Below are 25205 nucleotides of genomic sequence, written 5' to 3' on the forward strand. Positions count from 1 at the left end.
TTTATCTTGGAAATTCAATATGATGAATCGTAATTAATTTAGAGGATATATTATTATTGTACCGTAAATCACCGATTATTATACAATAATTATTAATATCATCATTTTTCGTTAGTAAACCAACAATACTATAATAAAATGCACATCTAATGAGAGAATTCTAAAGAACAATACACAAAAAATACAGTTTTAAACACGGTACAATATTTGAATTGGTTTTTAATGAACAGTTTAAAACAAAAATAAAATATATGACATTAATTTGGTGTGGGATTTTAGATTTACAGTCATCATCTAAATTAGAAATTGATAATTTCTTGATGCAATCAATTGAATATCACTATTTTTTACTTTTTTCAACGAATTTTTATCATAATTATATCTGTTGTGTATCCATACTTTTTCACTGTTAAAATTAAACTTGAATTAAAAAAAAAAACACTTTTGAAGTGAAAATGCACTTACTTTTGTAGTGGCGATCGTTTCGACCTGTTTTTGGTCATCATCAGACTGGGAAATTTCCCATCGTCACTACAAAAGTAAGTGCATTTTCACTTCAAAAGTGTTTTTTTTTTTTTAAATTCAAGTTTCATAATTATATATTGAAAGAAATATAATCAATCGACTTGCCACACTTGGAAAATAACAATATTTGTAAGGATAGCAATACAAATAAGTATTTATCCTGTAATTTATAATATTTATCCTGTTTATCCATCACAAGTCGTTTAAAATTTGAACTATTTTGAAAAGAAAGATCATAACGAACATGTTACCATCTGCCTAAGTACATTGGTAAAAAGCAAGTGGAGTTGAGAAAAATTCTGTTGAGATGCACGTTCGAATGGTTATAGATATTTGTAATGAAAATTTTTCATAAATTCCATTCTTATTTTAAACCATCATTCTTCCCATTCCTTGAAATAAATTCCAATTTCAAATAGGGTTAATTTCAGGGTCTAACTTCAAATAGGTACTCAATTCTTAATAATCAGCATTGTTATCAAGGTAAAATTTTGAAATAATTTTTAATTCTAAATCAATCCTAATATTCTTTGAAACTTGAGACTCATAGTTATGTTTGTACTTTATGGTAGAGACTAGCCGTCAGGCTCGCTTCGCTCGCCATATCCGTCTAGCGAGGGGGCTCCGCCCCCTGGACCCCCGATTGAATCGTCCAAGAATGAGGTCAGCAGGCTCGCTTCGCTCGCCTGCATTTTTCATTTGTTAATTTTTATCATATGTTAGAACGATCCAGTCGGGGATCCAGACTAAACGTCTGTCTAAACGGATATGCCGAGCTAAGCGAGCCGGACGGCTAGTAATATAATATTCCCAGGGATAGCTCTGATTGAAGTAGCAGTGCCCAATCAATTTTTCCGCGATAAATGCATTTCAATCTTCAATTTGGTGCCAACCCAACAAATTCAACTCAACTTAATGCCAACCTGACAACATTATTAATTTAGTTGCCAGTTAACAACTGTTTCGAAGAGGTACTCTCTCTAGATTATAGTTCTATATTAACATATGGTATGGACATTTCAATTACAATTAAGATATTGGAATAAGAAAAATATACATGCTAAAAGATGAACTTTAAACCCTTAAAAACCACCCTTAGAGTTAAAATATCGCCAAAAGATTTCTTAGTGCGCCTCTAAAGGGCTAACTGAACATACCTACCAAATTTGAACGTTTTTGGTCCGGTAGATTTTTAGTTCTGCGATTGAGTGAGTCAGTCAATCAGTGAGTGAGTGCCATTTCGCTTTTATATTTATAGATAATGTAGGTCTAATAGGGAGACGTTTATATGTATATGGCAGATATTTCAAGGACTAAGAAGGTTAGACTTTCATATTTATGTGGGGGAAAATTTAATATTAGTTTATTGTGATTGTAAACATGAGAAAAAATAAGAACTGTACCGTACTATATTTTATAACAAAACAAATATTTGAAAACTCTGTATTTATTCAGAGATATTCTGAAAATTAGAAACCAATTCATTTAACAGTATGTTTTAAATTTCGTTTCTAGCATTTTGCTAATAAATAAATGCATTGCTATTTCGTATTCGAATTTTCCTATTAGCTCACTTTATTAAAAAATATTGATTGTCATTTTTTTTATGTAAGAGAGTTGAAACCCGTATTCCTCTTACCAATTTTAATTATATATATAACTTTTATGTTACAGTTGTCTTAATAGAATGTATAGTATTATGTATTATCAGAGTTTAATATTCTCAAGTTTATAAATAACTTTTGAAAATTGCAGTGAAATAAATAATTATTTTCAAAATGGGTTCAATACCAGATTTAACATAATTTTATAAAATGTCAATATAATGCATTACCAAATTATGGGTTTAATACAATATTTAACATAATTTTATAAAATGTCTATAATGCATTACCAAATAATTATGGGTTTAATACAATATTTAACATAATTTTATAAATGTCAATATAATGCATTACCAAATTTAATCTTTTCTTTATTAAAGCACCATACTTAATGCTTAACTCTTTTGAAATGATATTGTCGAATTTTATTTCATGAATTTTATTTCATGAGTTTTTTGATCAATAAAGATTGCAAACATTTTTCTAGGTAAAATGGAATCTAGATTATTGTGTTTTCATCAAATCTGTGCAAGATACCTGTATTCATAGTTCTAGAATAGATACTGAAGATAGAAAAAGTATCTATAAAAATATGAAGCTGCTTTTACACCAAAGTTTTTAACAAAATGCTAATAACTTATCCTTACAGTAGGTATAGATTCTATTAGGTTGAGCATAACTTTACTTATCATACACATGACATAATTATGTGTTTGTCAAGTTTTGTTCAATCTAATAGATTCTTTAAGGATTAAGTTATTAACATTATTTTGTTGATAACTTTTGTGTAAACACAGCTTTAAAAGAATATTTAAACTACGGTACCTACCTATAAATATCTTGTTAGTGATGGTATTAGCAATGGTAAAGCAATGAATGGCAAAAGAAAAGATAGAGCTTGCCGGAATAAACTGAGCAAAAGTTGAAATTTATTATTATTTTCTTATTAAAATTCTTTTTTATTTACGTCATCCTTATCTCATAAATATTTTGCTCAGTTACAATTCAATTTGGTTGCATTAATCGCTTGTAAAAAATTTAATAATATTCTACTGTGTACAGTAACTATTATAATATGACCATACTGTACATTAGTAGTTATTTAGTTACCGTAAATTTCAACTATTATAATATGACCATACTGTACATTAGTAGTTATTTAGTTACCGTACTGTACAGTACTAATAAAAACTATAGCTGCGTTCATACCAAAGTTATTAACAAAACGCATCTTTAGTTTGTATCTTTGCGGTATCTTTAGTTTCTTTTGTATCTTTAGTTTAGTTTATGTGTAAACGCATCTTTAGTTTGAATCTTTGCGGTAAGTCACATCGACAGAAAGTCAACCAGTGTAATATCGACTGCCATCATCGAAATCGAGAATTCGAGATACGCCATATTTGTTTGTATGTATCAAAAGTCAAAACCTCCATTATTATCAAAAATGGACAAATAGTAAGAACTATTTTAAGTTTTTGAATAGTTCTATTCTCACAATTTTATAAATCAAATGTGAATATAGATTTTTTAGATAGATATCTTGGAAAATAAACGAAATGTCTGGGTACAGAAGAGTGAATTACTACGAATTGTGTCGTTTGTGCACTACTAGTGAAGGTAGCAAGCTTGATATTTTTCGCAGTGAAGGGAAAAAACGACAGATTACTACTAAAATTGAAGCATGTCTTTCATTCCCGGTAAGTAATTTTATTGCTTTAATTGTCAGTAATGTTATTATCGTTAGTAGTTTATAATTATCTGCAATCTACCTAACCCATTAGGTAATCACTCCTGTATCGCTCATTGCATATGGTTCTCAATCAAGCCACAATTGATATTGCCATAAATTTATTTAATCTCTTACTTTATTACTTTTAAGTCTATTCTAATCAGACATATTTACAAATTAAAAAAGTTACTAAATAAAGAAGGGTTGAATAAATGCAGCAAAATTCTTATCAAAGTACCAGGTAGTTTTCTTATATTGGTGGAAAAAAATTCTAATAATAATTCAATCAAATTTTCTTAAATGCTAACCAATAATGGTACGGTAACTGCTAAATTACTTACCAAACTTGATTTAATTAGAATAAACAGGCTTAGTTAACAATTACAGTAATTAAAATTAGCTTAATTTCAAAATAAATTAGGCTTATCTCAAATTTTTTGTTCATTTAATTGCACAATGGAAATTAATGTTTTCTTTTTTTACAGGTTCACGAAGACGATTCATTACCCAAAAATATTTGCAGTCAGTGCGAGGAAAAATTGGAAACTGCTTACAACTTTAGAGAAGCCTGTTTGGATGCAAGAAAAATGTTGACAACGTTTTTCTCAACAATCAGATTCTCCGACGATTTTGTCAAAAATAACATGGTAATACTATTGTGTTTTACTAGCTTTGAAAGAATCTATAAATATAGGCTAATGTGATAGATGGATGTGGTTGAAAAACAACCTCAAGTTTAACATTTATTTGACTTGAAAAATACAGTTGCGCATTACCAGTCTCTTTTGGTTCAGTGATATTGATATTCTATTAATTTTTGGTTCAGTGTTTTAGACTCAGGCCCGGTTAAACAAAAGCCCGTTAAATTTTAACCGTGATTAATTCCACGAGAACCAATCAGAGAAGGCCTTTTTGATAAGACGGCTTCTCTGATGGTTCTCGTGGAATTCAACACAATTAAAATTTAACTGGCTTTTGTGCAACCGGCACTTAGTGCTTCTATTTCTTGACAAGAGCCAAGCTGACCTGACTTAGCCTACCTACTTCACATTTTTTCTTTCGTTTTCTTGATATTTTATTTTTCCTCATTAGACTTAGGTATCCGGCTGGTGGCTCATTGCTGGGTGTCTCCCTTGTGTCCCTAGTCTAATAAGCGCCATAAGATCCAATGCCTCGCACACCAAAAGTGTGGGAGCGAGGGGGGTTTGTTTGTCACACTCCTGGTGGCTTACTAGTATCCTAGCATAATAGGACCTTAGAAATTCTCATTTCAAAATAAAATTTTTGGTCATAAATATCTAAATCGCTTCAATTCAGTACTACAAAATTTAGTACATTTTGAACGTATTAATCGTTGAAACGTTAAATTTTAATAGTGATTAATTTCACGAGAACCAATCAGAAAAGTCTATTTTTCGAAATAACCTTCTGTAATTGGTTTTCGTGAAATTAATCACGATTAAAATTTAACCGGCTTTTCTGCAACCGGGCCTTGGTATCGTTATCCCAATAGCCAATATCCATATGCCAGTTTAATCTATAATTTGTTAAACCATATACAAGTTAGGTAAGCTGCCGCTTCTCCAACTTGATTACAGCTCTACTAGTAGTTAAGAGAACAGTAGAATTCGCTACACTCACTAAAATCACTATTGACTCACGCCCGCCTATTCACACACAAACACACATACAAATTGGATTTAGAGTATAATTATATAAATGCAATAGGATCAGTGGTGGACGCTGAGAAATAGAATTTCAAATTGGATTTAGAGTATAATTATATAAATGCAATAGGATCAGTGGTGGACGCTGAGAAATAGAAGTTTTTTATATTTTTGAGCTAGGATGCACGGTTAAAAAGATAAAAATCTGAAACTTGAAATGTTGGTCTTGGGGGGGCGGGGGGTAAATAATTGAATTACAAAAAATTCAAAATTTCAACATGTAATGTATGAAATAAGACCGCCTTCGAGCTCTGGAAAATAAAAGTTTCCTACACTTTTGAGCTAGGATGCACAGCTAAAGAGATAAGAAATCTGAAACTTGAAATTTGTGACTTTGGGAGGGGGGTGATTATCGAATTCTAAATTTTTGAACATGTGATATATGAAATAAGACCACCTTGGAGCGCTGAAGAATAAAGGTCCTCTACACTTTTGAGCTCGGAAGCACGGTTTAAAAGATAAAAAATCTGAAACTTGAATTGGGACTTGGAAAAAAAATCGAAATGCCAAAAATTAGAAAATTTTCAACATGTGATACATGAAATAATACCGCTCTGAAGAGCTGAGATGAATGAGCCCAATTTGAACCTGATCTGATAAAGTATTGAAAAGTTAGATTGATTTTTAGGGTAAAATTTCCTAATAAAGGGCCGCCATCTTAAAAAACGGGAGTGAATTTAAAAATTTTGAATACATACGTTTCTGCGCCTTGTTTCAAAGTACTTGTATAGGCTACCAAATTTTATCCAAATCGGACTATAACTGCGACTGTAACTGTAGTACAAACAGACAAACGCCGATTGACTTGAAACATAGAATTCGCTTCGCTCATTCAACTATCTCATCTGATGAGATATTGAGAGTGAAATAATGGCCAGACCATACTAGGCGTTTTTAGAGTCGGCAGAGGCAGAAAGCTCTTCGATTGGCTGATAAAGTTGGCGCCTGAAAAACGCCTAATGTGGTATGTCCCTAAATGAGTAGTGGCAGCTCTGTCTAGATCAAGCTTCTGAAGCAGAGTCATTCTTCTTCGAAAACTAGAATCCTTTCCAGGTAGTTTTAACTCACATATTGGAATGGAACAGGATATTTTAGGTCTTATTAGATTTTTATTACTTATTCGAATCGCAATCTTTGATTGCAGTAGTATTTGAAACTATCATACTTTTAGACCATACCAAGTGTTTATCAGATGGCGATTTTAGAGTCGGCAGGGCATGAAGCTTTCCGATTGGCTCATTGGGTTGAAAATGCTTAATATGGACTGGTCCTTATTTCTCCCTTGTCAAGAATATAGATTTATGAATAGTATTTTCAGTCAATTAATTATTGATAAGTATTCGTGGTTTTAGATATAATTTTTTCAAGTAATAATACTAGTGACCCCCTGGGTTGGAGAACTCGCTCAAGAACTGTTGTATTGTAATCTTTAAAATCCGCAACTTTTACGGCTGTTCGGTACACCTTTCTATTTTAATTTAAATTGGATAATCTTTTTCAATATAATTGTTAAGGTCATTATAAGAATGAGAAAGAGTGGCAACTGAAATTTTCAAGTGGTCTAATAAGCGAGTTATGGGTTGTTGGAGTGCTAACTCCGTTTCCTTTCCAGATTATAAACTGTTTCGACTATATTAACAGAACTTCTCTTAAAAATTCAAAAAATGCATCTTCGCAAACTAAAACATTTTATTACCCATATCGTTCATAAATAAAAAAGTAGCATTTTTTGTAAATTCGATAACTTGTTCATTTTGGCATTAATCGCGATAAAACATATTAGAACAAAGTCAATGATATACTGTATGTATTTAAAAGAACTCCAATGGCAAATTCAAAACCGTTTATGAGCTGGAAAGAAAACGGAGTAGCACTTCAACAACCCATAACTCGCTTATTACTTAAAAAATTCAGTTGCCACTTTTTCTCACTCTTATAATGATCTTAACAATTATATTGTAAAAGATTATTCAATTTAAATAAAAAAAAGTTTACCGAACAGCCTTTATCATACAGAGTTGGTGAAAATTGCGGAAATAGCTAAATATTTTTGCAAGAATAGACCTAATTTGACAATATGTTTCATTGGGATCCTATTTGAAATGAAAAATTATTCTGTCGCTTCAACATCTCTGTCCCTCACATTAATCCAAATTACTTTTTCCATATAAGGTGGTCATGTGATACAAGATGATTTAGAGAAAATGAATGGTGAAAACCGCACATTGATGTCTCAACCCGTATCAGGTTTTTGATGTAAAAGTTGTAAATTATGTTGTAGCCTATATTAACCAGCTTAAATCATGTGTCAGCACTTGAAGGTCTGTAAGTTAAAAGTGAGAACTCGCTAACGCTCGTTCAAATAATAAGTATTATAATTGACCGAGCGAAGTGAGGTCAAAGATTCAAGTCGACGGTTTGGCATTTCTCTTAATGTTTAAATGTTTGAATGTTTAAATGTGTATGTTTTTATGTTGCGCATTACGGCGAAACGCGGTAATAGATTTTCATGAAATTTGACAGGTATGTTCCTTTTTAAATTGCGCGTCGACGTATATACAAGGTTTTTGAAAATTTTGCATTTCAAGGATAATATAAAAGGAAAAAGGAGCCTCCTTCATACGCCAATATTAGAGTAAAAATCAGACTATAGAATTATTCATCATAAATCAGCTGTCTAGTGAACTATAATACTACCCGTTCAAAAACATAGAACATCTTGAAAATGTATCTTTCCATCAACGTTAGTAGACAGTTGACTATAATACTACCCGTTCAAAAACATAGAACATCTTGAAAATTGTATCTTTCCATCAACGTTGTAGACAGTTGCAGCTAGACCTGATAACAGCGCTCACACTCACATTCCGGGACGACACGTCACGGTACGATATAGGACAGAAAGCTCTATGTTTATTTAGGATTTTTTCTAGACATTTTAAATTGATAAATTATTTATTAATTTTTGAGAAAACATAACAGGTCAATGTAACTCACTGAGCGCGAGGTCTACTGTTCACAGAACTACTAGTATTATTTATTTATTCATATTTATTTATTTAATCATTCAGAATTACACACTTACAGAAAAGTACCACAGGCTTATAAGCCCAAAAAGGTTCCAATTCTAATTTATACAACAGTCCAAATGTAGCTAGGTTATGTATCACTTAACATTCATCAATAACACACTTAATTTACAATTCAAAACACACAAAAATCATTTTTAAATGAGAAAATACTTCTAAATTAAATTAAATCAATCACAATTAATAGAAAATTCCAAACTTTGAAAAAACTATAAAATTTTGAGACCGAAAAGACAAACACACTATTTAGACTGTAAACACACTTATCACAAACACAAATCATTAACACACTTATTATTGATAAGTATTGATTATTACTTTTGAAAATAGTAATAATATTGATAATTATTCATGATTTTAGATTAATGTTTTTCGAGTAATAATTTATGTTTTATGATTTCAGGTATACATTAGAGACACATCACAAAATGTATCAAAAGAACAGCCTTCCGAAGCTGAAGAGCTTCCAGCAACCAGAGACTCTGCTATGAATTCCGGTAAAACAACAATAATTGTAAACAATCATTCGCAGTCACCAGACATCAATCACGTCTCTTCGACCACTTCCAGAGTTGCAGCTGCATCTAAAAAGCCTGTCGTTAACTCCATTCACAATAGTTACAGCTTTAGGGATCAAATGGAGGTAAGTTTAATTTGAAGATCTTTATACACCTAGCTAAGGCCGGGATTACACGGTCAAATGTTTTATAAAAGATTTTTTATAAAAGATCTTTTATAAAAGATGATGACCATCTTTTATATAAGATTTGAATGCTGATTCTTTTATAAAACATTTCGGACCCGTATTACACTGTCAAGAGACCTTTGTCAAAGATCTTTGTATTTTTTAATTCAACTTATCAAGTATAAACTTTTTATTTCAATTGTTGTAGCAAAACAATGGATGATGAAGAATTCTATTCCTGTGCAAGTATACTTAGTGCTGTCGTGTCAATATCACTTATCCTGAAAAAAAGACAACGTCGTCGTAATCGTCGTGTTTGGGTTAGACCATGGATTGGAAGACGTAATTGTAGAGGAATACATTTATTTTCTTCTTGATGTCATCATGTGTACATCCAGGTCTTACAAGGTTTATATTTTCGGCAATTCTTTTATAAATTGATTGTCTTAATAGTCTATTTCTATAATATTGATGTTTAGGATTGAATAGACAGACTTTCATGATTTTCATATTCGGAAATAAGGAGCATAGTGGTTTCAACACACCAAGTGTACTTCGAAGACATTTCATTCAAATTAAAAACTAACCTGAAATAAAACTAACCTCAATCAAATTAACATCACCTGAAATTCAGAATCTCAACTTTTATAAAAGTTAATGCCAACCTATTATCTTTGATAAAAGAAATCTTTTATAAAATATGGCCTATTAGACTATCAAATATGTTTGTCAAATATCTTTTATAAAAGATCTTTTATAAAACATTTGACCGTGTAATCCCGGCCTAAGCGTAGCTAGAAATACGTCTTCGGAAGACGTAGCTGTCCTATCTCACAATGTTGAAAACTGAATTATACGTTTTCGCCAAAACTGCACAGAAAGCAGCTGTTTTCCAGTCCCTATGTAGATCTGAAAGACCTTGTTTGCAGACGACTCTCGTCTGACGTCAGAAAAGGGTTTCTTTTCCGGTCTAGGCCAGAAAGAGGTCACTATCCAGCCGCTCATGGAAGCCCGTAGTTAATGAGTCATCCGCTAGATCTCTATAGGATGAGTCATCCGCAAATATTTTTATCTCTATAACAGCCGTTGGGCTGGTTGACAGCAACTCTCCATGCCTCTCTGTCATATGTCATCCTTTCGAGGGTCTCTGCAGTTGGCACATCTCAGATACTTCTTCAGTTGTTCTATGTATTTTTTGTGCAAATATTTGCGGTTCATTGTATATTTGGAAATATACTTCTTTAAATAACAAACTTCAATTCTTTAGTAGTAAAGGTGGAATCAATTGATCAATATTCTATTTCAGCTATAAATTAGTTTATTAAATGCATTAAAAGTGCTAAAATTCTATTATGTTCCGTTTCCTCACATCAAAAATATTTGAGGTTTTTATAAGTTATAGCCTAGTCTTGATATTCTTCATCCGTTACGAACTGCAATATGGTCCATCGAGTTCTAACACTGAAATGACGACTTGCAGACTATTAATGGTTGTGAAAAATATGAATTATTCACTCACTGACTGGAGCATGCTTCGAATCTTATGGGATTCATTGTCAACAGTATAAGTCTTATATTTTTCTCAAATTCACGAATGACGCATCATCACGTCTGAACTACTGGACTGATTTGTCTTGATTTTACTGAATTGACTGACTGATTTAACTTGAAATTTTGAAATTAGGTTCTTAATTTACCAAGGATGGTTATAGGTCTATATCAAATTCTTCAAGATTTCAGTAGGTCAAGTTTTTTATAATTAGATCCTTGCAGAGCACGGGTTACCTGCTAGTAGTGATTATTTATTTTTTTGATTTGATTTGCAGGCCCAAGGTGTAACATTGTCGAACGACGTATCCCTCGGTGTGCCCAGTCAAGTGGTGGTTGTCAACTCGAACTATATGGGCTTCAACGGTGCCAATCTGCTGAACGGCAATGTCAAACGAGAATCACCGCTCAATAACAATCACGTGACACTCAACAAGTCGCAGTTGACCTTTCAGTCGTCGCCCGAATTGCAGCTGAAAGAAGAGATCGACGAAGATGTCGAACAACAGCTGTTTTATGGCAGAAAGAAGAAGAAGACTTTGATCGAGATGACTGGTAGCAGCATGGGAGATGCCCTGCAACATGATATAAGTTATCAACATAATCAGGAGTTCAGGTTGCAGCTGGGGCTGACCAATGAGGATAAGGAATCAGCTGCTAATTTCATCACGGAGAATGTCGAGAACAGGTTTGTTGACTATAATCTTGATTCATAGGATTAATTACTTTAGGATTAACTACTGAACCCGTTTAATCAATGTACGATCGCATTTATTATAATGTGTTTATTGAGTCAGTTGATCGTTGAAACTAGAATTTTAGTTCAATTTTTTTGAAGAAAGTGACCCTTAGGGCCATATTCACTATCCACGAACACGTTCAGTGCTAATCTAGGATTACATGAATGATCGCATTTAACACTAAGTGCCGTTTTCGCAGTTTAAACTGGACAAAGTTTAAACTAAATTTCATTTTAAACTGGATTAAATACGTATCAAGTCTCGTTTGTTACAATGTGTTTCATTTTGAGTTTAAGCCAACAGCTGATTTAATTTCGTTTAAGCTTTGACTGTGCAAACGGCCCTAAGTCTGTACGCACCTTAACACTTAACTGAAATATTTTTCAAGGTTGCTTCACAGTTGAAGACCCTAACTATACGGGCGTCCTAAACGTACTGATTTTTCCTTTCTCATTAGTCGGATTCATTGTCTCTTAAGGGGTGATCTATACGATCGAAATAGATGACGCTCCCCATGAGAAAAGACATTCTAAAGACTCGCGAAATAATGTCAGTGCGTCCATTGTTGAGGCCTCATGCTTGCTGGCCCACCATTATGTTTTTGTAATAGTATATTTCGCACCTAGGGCCGAAAATGGGACTTTTCTGGCTCGAAATCGGTTTTCAAGTCCGAGGCCGTAGGCCGAGGACTAGAAAAGATTGAGAGCCGGAAAAAACATTTTTGCCCATGGTGAGAACGTTATTTTTCGCCACACAGGAAAATAAACAATATATATATGAGAATAATTGTCTATTATAAGCACTTCCGAAAGCAAAAGTGGAAGGTCATAGCTCTAGCAAATCTGAGGTAATCTGAATATCAAGAAATTGTCCAAGTATTTTTATTTTTTATTCTGATTTGTCTAAATAACCTAAAAGATTATGTTCGAGGTTGAGTTTATACTTTTTATTCTTCCAAATGACAATAAGATGATATTATTATAAATGTTTTGATTATTGAATAATAAACACAAAGAATGAAAAGTTTTTGATCAGCTGTTTTAGCACACTTGAAATTTGGCCAATCTGAATGTCAACGGAAGTTTAGGTTAGAAGTTCTATCCTACTCTGAAAATAAAATTATTTGAATAGTTTATAATATATATCTTATCTGTATTTTATTCATCCAAATAAAATGATAGTATATTATTACAGAATACTTTATTGAATTCTAAAAGCATAAAATGATTCCGTTTATCCACCATGTTCCATGATAAACGCTGTACTAGGAGGTTTGAGGTTAGATTCTATTATACTCTGAAAATTGAATTTGAATAGTTTATAATATCTCATTATTTGTATTTCATTCATCCAAATAAAATGATAGTATCTTATTGCAAAAACTTTATTCAATTCTAGAAGCATAAACTGATTCCGTTTCATAAACTATTTTGTAAACACGTTCACATCAAATCAGAATCAGCTGACTTCAAGGTTATTTTACAGCCCTAGGGCCGTAAAAATTTTACCGGCCTGGTCAGAAAACAATCACTTTCGGCCTCCATATGACGCACGTAAACCAGCTCATTACATCCAAGTGGGGCGAAAAATAATATTGGCGTACAAGTTGAAACAATCATGCTTTAAGAATCATTCTTGTTTGGAAATCGTTGTTCCCCCGATATTTCAAGTACTTTAAACTGGGTAAAACTTCTATAAAAAACTATTGAACATTTTTTTTGTAACAATTTACTAGGCCTATATTGATATTTTTGTTCATGCATACCCCTTAGATCCACTTTCTCATTGAAAGTGCTTGAGTCATAGGTATGCAAAAGCATTATACCTCCGTGATCAGTAATCTGCTTGTGTACTTTTTCACTAGCATCACTGATCCTGGGGACGATTCTAATAATTTTTGCAATTAGGTTACATGGCTAAAAGTGTTGTGTCTGTTCATTTGAATAAATTTATATTTATAAGCTCGTTTTCAGCAAGTTGAGTTTTGAGCTTCAACCCTCAATAGTCAACGTGTAAATAGTTAATTATTTCACGAAGAAGGTTTTCAGTTTCTCTTCTGTTCCTTCTTCTTCTTCTTCTTCTTCTTCTTCTTCTTCTTCTTCTTCTTCTTCTTCTTCTTCTTCTTCTTCTTCTTCTTCTTCTTCTTCTTCTTCTTCTTCTTCATCTTCTTCTTCTTCTTCTTCTTCTTCATGTTTTTCTTTTATTCTTCGTCTCGTACTCCCCTCCTCTTTATACTTCTCTATACTTCTAAGTTTCTCCTTCTACTTCTCTTTCTTTTTCCATTTCTTAGTCCTTACTCTCCTCTTGTCTCTGTCCATCTCTCTCCCCTCCTCCTCCTTTTACTCTTTTTCCTTTTTTCTTTTTTCTATCTTCCTCTGTTTCCTACTCTTCTATATTTACCCCGTTCTTCTCTTCCTTCTCACCTCTCACCCTTCTTCTCCATTCTTTATCATCATCGTCACCTTCGTTCTTCATCTTCCCCTTCTTCTCTTTCACCTCTTTCTTCTTCTTCGTTATTTAATGTACCTTTACAGAGTGGAACATTACATATTTTACAACCGCTGAACTAAATAACTGATTACAAATGATGAGCTGATTACAAATACTGTAATAGCTCTTCACTTTTCCTTATATAGGACTGTTAAAATTATTGGAATGAAATAAAAAACCCTCTTTCAAATTTACTGAATTAATCTATAATATGATGAAGGAAAGAATCGGCTTATACATTTAGGGGATAGAAAATTCACAAATGACGCATCATCACGTCTCAACTACTCAACTGATCAACTTGAAATTTTACATATAGATTCTTGATACACCAAGGACGTTTATAAGCCTATTTTCAATTATTCAAAGACTTAAGTAGATTAAGGTTTTAATCAGACCCTTGCGAAGCACGGGTTACGTGCTAAAACATAAAAAGGGTTGAATGAAAAAGACTAAGAAATTGTCAAAAAACCACTGATTTATTGATAATTAGAAAGACCGGTTTCGGTCTCTAGTTTATCAGATTGACAATGGTGTAATAACCGAGAAAGACCGGTTTCGGTCTCTAGTTTATCAGATTGACAATGGTGTAATAACCGAAACCGGTCTTTCTAATTATCAATAAATCAGTGGTTTTTTGACAATTTCTTAGTCTTTTTCATCCAATATGAATAATTACCACAATATCAACTTCTCAAATACACAAAAAGTGAAAAAAAGAAAAAGAAAAAGGGTCCTTGAAGACGTATACTTACGTATTTGTTCTTCCTCTTACATCTCTTTCACTTCCCTCTCCTATTACTCTTTTCCCTTTTTCCTTGTTTTCACTTTCCTTTGTCTCCTTCTACTCTTTATATTTACACCATTCTTCTCTCCCTTCTCACCTCTCACCCTTCTCCATTCTTTATCATCATCGTAACTCATAACGAATGATGCTGATGACGAATTGAGTAAGCAGTATCCCATCTGTACTTTTGTTTTTACTTTCATTGCCCTATTACCATAGGTAAGGAAAGTATTGCTTTCTGAAAAAAATTAAGGTACCCCAATTTCTAAATTTCTATACGTTTCAAGGTCCCCTGAGTCCAAAAAAGTGGTTTTTGAGTATTGGTCTGTATGTGTGTGTGTGTGTGTGTGTGTGTGTGTGTGTGTGTGTGTGTGTGTGTGTGTGTGTGTGTGTGAGTGTATGTGCGTCTGTGTACACGATATCTCATCTCCCAATTAACGGAATGACTTGAAATTTAGAACGTAGGGTCCTTACAATATAAGGATCCGACACGAACAATTTCGATCAAATGCAATTCAAGAAGGCGGCTAAAATGGCGAAAATGTTGTCAAAGAAATGGGTTTTCGCGATTTTCTCGAAAACTGCTCCAACGATTTTGATTAAAGTTATACCTGAAATAGTCATCGATAAGCTCTATCAACTGCCACAAGTCCCATATCTGTAAAAATTTCAGGAGTTCCGCCTCATCTATGCAAAGTTTGATTTTAGATTTCCAATTATCAGGTCTCAGATATACTGTAATTAAAACGAATAATTTCGAGTAGAAAAGATTGAGCATGTAAATCTCTTCAATTAATGTCCAGTAACATTTTCACCTAAAATTAAGAATAAGCTTGAAATTTGAGAAAATGTAATTATTCAATTGCAAACTGTTGGCAACTGTTGATTTTATTAAATCATTCACTATTAAGAGATAGCAGATCTCGTGTGTATCCAGCGTTATTGAACTGTCACCAGCTGGCTCAGATCTTTGAATTGAGATGCGCGTTTACACTAGCGTCAGGTGATCAATATTCTCATAACGGCGAGGAAAGTTGTGTGAGTGCGCCACACCAGATTTTTTTACTTTCCTCTGTCTCCGTGGGGAGGATATTTTTAATATTCTTTCCGAAGAATGGACATTGATATGTCCAAAGCTCCGCCAATTTATGTAGATGGATAACAATATGATTATTATCTATAGTTATTATATTACAAATTGCTTTTTCATATCATATACAGTTCAATAATTATTTTCTTAGTCTATATTATGTAAATTCATCTATAATTTTGCTGTATTGTAAGCTATTGTATATAAGTGTATAAGCCAGTATATATTGTAATCTACATAAATAAAGTACTCAATCAATCAATCAATCTCTTCCTACTCTTTATATTTACACCATTCTTCTCTTCCTTTTCACCTCTCACCCTTCTTCTCCATTCTTTATCATCATCGTCACCTTAGTGACGATGCTCATAACGAATGATGCTGATGACGAATTGAGTAAGCAGTATCCCATCTGTACTTTTGTTTTTTGAATTGTATTTATTTGAGTTGATTTAAGTTGTAGTTGTTTTGACGTTGCTGATAACTGTATGATCCGATGGCAAAAGAAGTGAATCTATCTATCTATCTATCTTTAACTGTGAAAAAATTGTTGACACAGGACATCAGACGCTCAGTTGAGCGAGTTCGCTTTCTTCAAGCTGAAAACTGAACCGTCGATGGACGACTCGCTGGCAGAGGAGAACGGAGACCTGCCCGATTGTGGAGGAGCAGGAAGAAGAGGAGTTGAGGAGGAGATGAGTGATCGCGAGTTCGGAGGAGGAGGAGGTGGTGGATCTAGTCAGGAGTTGACCGGTCACATGGTCGGCTATGAGGAGGGCGTGGGAGGAGGACGGCTGGAAGAGGGGGAAGAGGGGGATGAGGAGGTGAGTCCCGGTGGCAGGAGGAGGCCGGCCTGTGAGGTGTGTGAAGTTTGCAGCAAACGGTTCAGGCGGAAAGAACATCTGCTTCAGCATATGAAGCTGCATACAGGTTAGTCATACAGAAAATTCAGATTTTCTTTTCAAACATAGTGGCCCATATGAATAAAACCAGAGCAAAAGCATTGAGCATAAGGTTTTGCTCATGAGCAAAAGGTAGAAGCAAAAGCATTTGCTCATTTTGATATGAATAAGCTTTACCTTATACTCTTACCTTATGCTCCTGAACTCTGGAGCAAATGCTCACATATTTTAAAGATTTTTCATCAGCTGATTCGCTTTTGTAGCCTTAATTTGTATTTATAGCTCACGGAAGCGCTAAATATGCAAACAGGGGGCACCGCTTGTGTTTGCGTCGTCTGCTCTGTTTTCTATTTTTTATGAATACAGTTTTAGGTTAGTTAAGTTTAGAATTTTGAAATAATAGCGTGAAAAAATGTCATCTCTGTTATAATCTTCAGCATATTCTTAGAATATCAATAGCCTTCTTATAATCGTCTACACTCTCATATTCTTAAATGCCTATTTTCTATTTTGTGATGGCTATCTTTAAAACAGGTAGCTTTTGTATTTATTCTTTTGTAGGAATAATGGTGATATATATCATGGTTGAATCTAAAAAGAGTTTTATAGTTCTACACTATTGGTTGTGATAGTATCTGGTATAGTTTCCTCTTCCTCATACGAATTAGTTGAGCCATTTTACTATGAGCAAAAGGTGATAAGCTGCTCTAGATAAGACTCACCTTTTTTGAAGCATTTGCTTCAAAAGTTGAGCAAATGCTCTAGTTTATTCATACAATTTTGAGCAAAAGCTTTTACTTTTGAGCAAATGCTCAAACTTTTTTTTTTGATGAGCATGAGCAATGAGAAAAGGTTTTGCTCACGTTTATTCATAGAAAATGAAGCAAATGCTCCATATTTTAGAAGTATAAGCAAATGCTCAACTTTATTCATATGGGCCAGTTTCTTTATCGTTTTTTTAGTGGTGGAGGAGGGATTGATTTATATGATACGAAAAATGAAGGTACACTTGGTATTGAACTCTCACTATTCCCTCGCATGCTAAAAATGATTTCGGCATTTTTCCGGCCGATTTTAGAAGTTCTTGCTGGTGTTAGATCACATACTATACTTTCAGCATTGGCTGAATTAAGGCTTTTCGGTACACTTTTTTGTTATTTAAATTGGATAATCTTTTTTAATATAATTGTTAAGATGTGAGTGAGAAAAAGTGGCAACTGAAATTTTCAAGTGGTCTAATAAGCGAGTTATGGGTTGTTGAAGTGCTAACTTTCCAGATCATAAACGGTTTCGACTATATTATTAGAACTTCTCTTAAAAATTCAAAAAATGTATCTTTCCAAACTAAAACATTTTATTCCCCGTATCGTTCATAAATAAAAAAGTAACATTTTTTGTAAATTTGATAACTTGTTTATTTTGGCATTAATCGCGAAAAGACGCATATTAGAAGAAAGCCAATGATATACTGAATGTATATTTAAAAAAAACTCCGTTTATGATCTGGAAAGAAAACGGAATCTGGAAAGTTAGGTAGCACTTCAATATTTCATTCCATTTCATTTTTTATTTCACCATCTACATCACAATGCCACGTGCCCCTCATGCACGTCAAGGAAGCGAATGAAAGTCGCTACTTTTGAATTACACTCTTCACTGGAAATTTATTCCTTTAGTGAATAGAGTGGATTGTCTAAAAAGTATTTTTTTAGAGCTTGCTTACATGGTTTAGGCTCTTTTATACTTTTTATATCGTGTGGCAGGCAATTATGAAAGCGGAAACCCTGTGTGTGTGGCTGTCTCTGTGTTTTCAGCAGTCGACTGTATGGGAGGTCAAAATCGTTTTTTCCTCTTGTATTATGTTCATGTATATTGTGTCTACCTTGCCTAACCGTTACATACTTTTTTATATATAGAATTGTCTTGTAGATATAGAGGGATACTACTGTAAAGATTCTGTCCCTCCTGAAATAAGGCCTGCAGTGAGCGTCATATGGCAGACAGTTCATAATCCTTATTGATTTCTTTTGTAATATCAGTATTTGTTCTATGTATGTGTGCGGTGCGCTTCCCCAGGCTATTATGCCAAAACTGATGTGTGAAGCGAATAATGAATGATACAACAATCCATAACTCGCTTATTAGACCACTTAAAAAGTTCAGTTGCCACTTTTTCTCACGCTTAAAAAGATTATCCTATTTAAATAAAAATAAAAAGGTGTACCGAAAAGCCTTAAAAAGAAACGTGATAATGTAGTGTAATGTGTCTATCTCAAGTGTTTTCGTTATGATCTTTAATTTGATGAAACTTGATTATCTGTCATGAAGTATGATGACAAACTTGATAGTACTCCAGTGTTAATAAAAGAAGTCGTTAGGTCGTGTCAGAGGCCCTGAAATTGATCAGTTGCGACCTGAAAACTTTGACACCAGACCTGAGCCAGCCAAGTCACTCGATATTATTAATGTTAATAAGTACCTAATTTTGAAAATTCCCTTCCCAACTGTTTCTCCATGACCTGTAATCGTAAAAACTTGATTTTGCTTCTTAAGCATGATAATCATAGTAGATTGTGGTAAGACGATGTTCTTGTCTAAAAGTACGATTCCAAATTTTCTTCATATCAGTGTCGATGACTACCCAACATTGAAACATATTTTTCCCCAAAAATATTTCTTCATGATCTGTCATCCGAATAAACTTGCTTGTGTTTGAGGAGCATGATAATCCTATATCATGATAACTGTATTTGTATCATGTAGTGTGATTACAACCAAAATTGACATTCAGTGTCGTTTTTGTAAAGTTGGAAAATCAAAATCTTTATTTTGCCAAAATACAAAATAAAAAATCACTTTAAATACTTCAAATCATTAATACAATAATAACTGAAATATTTAGTAGATACATAATCATCAAAATGAATAATACATTTCGATTGAATAAATAGAATTGGCACAGCTAGCAAAGCGAACTTGTGCGCTAGCTGTGAGTTCATTTTTTATATATATATATTTTTTAAACTTTCTTGCAAAATGATAAAACTACAAACAATAAGATTAGTATAAAGAAAATAAAAATATAAAGGCATAAACAAAAATAAGATATCCCATCCGGCTACTAACCAAAACAACAAAATGAACTATCAATAAAACGCCAATATTCTGACAAACAATCATTGCTCAATACCACGTGATATTATCAATGCCATAACTGATTGACAACAGTATCGTAGGCTATATCTATGAGAATAATTGTTCCATATCTTTACATTATAAATTATTACATTAAATTATCAGAATTTGGGAATGTTCATCCAAAGAGATAAATTTGCATAACTTCCATGTAAATAAACTTGGTTATGATAGAGATGCATGCCAATTTGACAATTTATTATCCTGGTCGTTCGTGTTCGTTTCTTCAATTGTGATTTAAGTTTACTTATTATTTCCTCGTTGTCATTATTTGCAATGTGAATGAACTTAATTACATCTGAGAAGCATGATAATCCAGTATCCTTGTAAACGGTGTGTTGAAGTGTGATTATTGGAAATGAACCGGGTGGCATTCTTGAAGTATGATCAATGAAAATGGGAATTTTGTAGGTGTTTGAGAAGCATGATAATCTACTATCCTGGTAAACGGTGTGTTGAAGTGTGATAGGGAGTAAATCGGTTGGCATTATTGATGTGTGATGAACGAAAATAACTGAACTGGCGTTTTGTAGGTGAGCGTCCCTACAGCTGTGCGGTATGCGACAAAAAGTTCAGTCGCAAAGAGCATCTGGCGCGACACGCGGTGTCACACACGGGACAAAAGTGTCACCCGTGTGACATCTGCGGGAAGACCTTCAGTCGCAAGGATAACCTTCACAAACATAAAAAAATTCACGGCGTTGCGGGACCTTACGTTTGCGAGGAGTGTGGGAAGTCGTTCCTAATTAAACACTACTATCTGCTGCATCAGAGTTCACACACAGCGCCAGCCGCAGCAGACGACACGACTCTGTTCAAGTGCGACATCTGCGAGAAGGTGTTCGCGACCAAACAGTATCTCCGGTCGCACAAGATGCGTCACGAGCGGAAGATGCGACAAGATGAGGCGGTTGCCACTAAACTAGCTACCTCCACCTCTAACCCTCCTATAGCAGTACTAGCCCCGAAACTCGTGACCACCTCCACCTCTCCTCCTCCTGTACTCTCCTCCGAGCCTCCCCCTCTAGCCCCTCTCACTCCCAACCAGCCCCCTCCTCTCACCACTATCAACGCCCAAGCTATACTGCCCTCCAACCTCCTTCACTCTCAGTCCTCCACCAATGTGGCCTCTCTCTCTAACCCTATGCTTCAGGTGTGTAATCTGACTGGCAAACAAACGTTAATTATGTCGGTGGCATCCAAACAGCTGATGGAAACTCTCCGTAAACTTAATTCGTCTTGATAGATTTCGTTAATCTAATTCGTTATCGATTTCGTCTTAGATTTCGATAATGGCTGAACGATGGTTGTACAAAATCTGTGGGGATGTGATCTCACAATATTTTTATCATCTATGATCATTTATTCACGTTTAATAGATTTCGTTGATGGCTGAACAACGATTTTACAAAATCTGTGGAGATGTGATCTCAGAGATCATTTATCCACGTTTTATAGATTTCGTTGATGGCTGAACAACGGTTGTACAAAATCTGTGGAGATGTGATCTCAGAGATCATTTATCCACGTTTTATGGATTTCGTTGATGGCTGAACAACGGTTGTACAAAATCTGTGGAGATGTGATCTCAGAGATCATTTATCCACGTTTTATAGATTTCGTTGATGGCTGAACAACGGTTGTACAAAATCTGTGGGGATGTGATCTCAGAGATCATTTATCCACGTTTTATAGATTTCGTTGATGGCTGAACAACGGTTGTACAAAATCTGTGGAGATGTGATCTCAGAGATCATTTATCCACGTTTTATGGATTTCGTTGATGGCTGAACAACGGTTGTACAAAATCTGTGGAGATGTGATCTCAGAGATCATTTATCCACGTTTTATAGATTTCGTTGATGGCTGAACAACGGTTGTACAAAATCTGTGGGGATGTGATCTCAGAGATCATTTATCCACGTTTTATAGATTTCGTTGATGGCTGAACAACGGTTTTACAAAATCTGTGGAGATTTGATCTCAGAATATTTTTATCATCTATGATCATTTGATCCGTGTTTAACACTATCCAATTCTACATTACTGTATGTATGATCGCATGCATTATAATGGTTAATCATTATAGAAATAACTACTAGGTTATTTATTTGTAAAATAAAACACCCTTTTTAAACTTTTTTACATGAACAGTTCTAGTTTCAGCACTCATGCCATTTTCAAGTGTCAAAATGTCGGTTTGCATTTTGACATTTGAAAATGACACTATTGCTGATCAAATCAAATCAAAGTTTATTCATCAAAATAATTACAATACAAATTTGGATATTATAAAATTTAATGATTAGCATAGATAATTTAATAGAGGCAAAAGCCTCTAGACTGTGTATTCCAAATTAAGGTTTAAAGCCGGCGAATGCCTGTTGTTTTTACCTGGATTGCATTTGTATATTTATGAATAAATAATAAATATACACCCCACTATAAATACTGATACTATAGTGAGGTCCACGTTATAATGGCAGTGGATAAAGAAAGGAGAATAGTGTTGCCGATTCTCTGTCTTAATTAATTATATTTCTACATTGTCAAAAATATAATTGGCATCGTTTAGCGTTGCCGATTCTCTGTCTTAATTAATTATATTTCTACATTGTCAAAAACATAATTGGCATCGTTGTGGAGCTAGAAAAGGATAGTACTACCGGCTTTGTCGAATGATAGACAAGGATAGCAACATCAAAGTTAATCAAATACTGTCATTATGACGTGGACCTTACTATAGTAGTTTTTATGTAACCAAGTTTAAAAAGTGTACTAGTTATTTATATAATAATTGAACAATTCAAGTAGCCCTATTAAAATACTTTATTATTAAATGTGTTACACTCACAACCGTGAGCACACTGGCACACTGTGGCAGTGTGTGCACACAAGTGGCACACTGTGCCCGGTTGCACAAAAGCCTGTTAAATTTTAATCATTATCAAATCCACGAGAACCAATCAGAGAAGGCTATTTTGAAAAGAAGGCTTCTCTGATTCCTTTTCTTGGAATTAATCACGGTTAAGATGTAACAGGCTTTTATGCAACCGGTACATAGTAAACTTTTTACTATTTTTACTGCTGACTTGATTATTGTCCGGTTTTTCTCTCTCAAATGCCGCAAATCTTGACAATAGAAATCACAGATTTGTTATTCGTTTGTGATTGACATCACTGCATTGTCTGCCAGAAATTGATCACGATTGAGATAAATTTTTTTCCCGCTGTTATATTTCTGAAAAAATATGCATCTGTTATTACTGACAGGTGGTGATAATCTGTATTTTTCAACTTGTTCTTAAAAAAGCGTAAAACTTAATAGTTTCTACATTTTTATAGATACTCCACAGATACGGGTTCGATTAGTTGTAGACTGATAATTTTGTATAATAGAACATGATACTGTTAGTTTTGTATTTGTGATGTGGTAGATAGTTTTAAAATTTTCTATTCGCTCTTTAGAACTGATTCTTATGATTGAAGACCTAGGCTAGGATCTGTATGATGAAACTTCAAGATATTTCGCAATATGCAGTAACAGTTGACTGTAAGATGTGTTCACACTAGAAATATGCTTTTCATCTCTAGTGTGTGCTATCATAAGGTGCGTACTGACTTATTAGCCACGAGAACGCTTATTCTATTCTTCATCAGCTGATGCTATGCGTATTAAATCTGTATTTGTATTCGAACAGTGAGATACAGATATAATAAGCAGTTGATGAAAAGTGAAATGCAAGTGTTTGTGGCGCATACGTCTGTATCATAGAGAAACAATAGCGTAAGTAGATATCCCATGGTATAGGGTGTTTATGTCTCAACTTTTACTGTTATCTCAAGCCGATTATTGTCGATTTTCACTGTTTTGACCCGGTAAGAGTGTATGAATGGCACAATATGAGAGACTACCAGCGTCATAAAGGTTCACAGGAGAGAATGACGTGGACTATCAGCTTGAGGTAACAGTAAAAGTTGCGACATAAACGCCCTATACCATGGGATATCTACTTATGGTATTGTTTCTCTATGTCTATATGCACCTTCAGAGTACAGTGATTCCTATATTACGAGTGTTTGTGATTTCTTATGAAGCATGCCCTGATAAATATTATTCAAGTTCCATTTTTGGGTCTTGAAGTATTCCAAGTTTGTTTACACAGCAGAGCAGATTTTCACTAGATCAAGGTCTGTGTTGAGTTAGTAGAACCACAGTTTAAAGTTGAATCTTTATCCAATACAATTGGCATGATAGTTTGCAAGCCCGGTGTTATGTGGGAAATTGTAAAAATGTTGCTTGAAACGAAATCATGACTTATTTTAAGTCTCCAATTGACTTTACATTCCATTTTGTTATCACCTCTGTAATATTCATTCATTCATGTCTAAACCATCATCGTACTCATATACAGAGAAATATCTTTTCTTTATTTATAGAAAATATAATTTTCCCAATTTCTTCATTCTCCTTTTCCAAAGACTCCTTATTGAAAGTAATCATTATAATACTAGTCATACCTGGTCACGGGTAATTAAATATTGTACGAATTCTATTTACTTACATTCTAATTTAAGTAACCACTAAAAAAGTATTTAAACAAATAGATTAAGACTAGTATGTAAATATGATTTATTTTGCAAAGTTGAAATTTGTACTGTTTTGTGAAAAGTGTGACTGTCGTGGTGTTGATTAATGTGGATAATATTGGAGTAGATTAAATAGTGAATTAATTTTTTTTTAAATTTGGGTCAATTTATGACCCATCCAATATTCTATAGATTATAATATTCTTTGAAATTATTTAGTATATTCCAACTCAATAACATCTTATTAGAATTCTTCAAATGATGGCGATCAGACATACTTATGTTTTCCTGACTGAAAACTACACATCTCAAAGAAATTGTAAAAATACAGTGTACTTATGTAGGCATTTGAGACTCATGAGCTTTACATGTGTTGTGTATCTGCAATAATAATGAATAACATTTAAAAAGTCTTTTGTGATTAGTTCTCATGGCATTCAATCACGATTAGAATTAAACAGCCTTTTGTGCAACCAGGCTTTAAACTGCTAATTGGAAAAAACT

The 25205-nt window shown here is 33.7% G+C and overlaps 1 protein-coding gene and 1 non-coding gene across 2 annotated transcripts; both read left to right on the forward strand.

The window, feature by feature from the left end:
• The first annotated feature begins 3533 nt into the window (after positions 1–3533).
• On the forward strand, positions 3534–22567 carry LOC111050750 (zinc finger and BTB domain-containing protein 24). Its single transcript, XM_022337103.2, has 6 exons — positions 3534–3826; positions 4344–4505; positions 9078–9317; positions 11186–11595; positions 16574–16944; positions 20645–22567. Exons 1-6 carry the CDS (start codon positions 3686–3688, stop codon positions 21352–21354), a joined length of 2034 nt encoding a protein of 677 aa, XP_022192795.2. The 5' UTR covers positions 3534–3685; the 3' UTR covers positions 21355–22567.
• On the forward strand, positions 13406–13533 carry LOC120352136. Its single transcript, XR_005571734.1, has one exon. It is a non-coding gene; the product is annotated as a small nucleolar RNA SNORA53 (small nucleolar RNA).
• Positions 22568–25205: the final 2638 nt, after the last annotated feature.

This window comes from Nilaparvata lugens, chromosome 6, assembly GCF_014356525.2.
Source record: "Nilaparvata lugens isolate BPH chromosome 6, ASM1435652v1, whole genome shotgun sequence".
Lineage (NCBI taxonomy): Eukaryota > Metazoa > Arthropoda > Insecta > Hemiptera > Delphacidae > Nilaparvata > Nilaparvata lugens.

Bases quoted from the DNA above. Each gene is read 5' to 3' on its own strand.
- LOC111050750 (XM_022337103.2), top strand. From the start codon at position 3,686: ATGTCTGGGTACAGAAGAGTGAATTACTACGAATTGTGTCGTTTGTGC. The intron at 3,827-4,343 runs GTAAGTAATTTT...CTTTTTTTACAG, and splicing joins AAGCATGTCTTTCATTCCCG to GTTCACGAAGACGATTCATT. The intron at 11,596-16,573 runs GTTTGTTGACTA...TTGTTGACACAG, and splicing joins ACGGAGAATGTCGAGAACAG to GACATCAGACGCTCAGTTGA.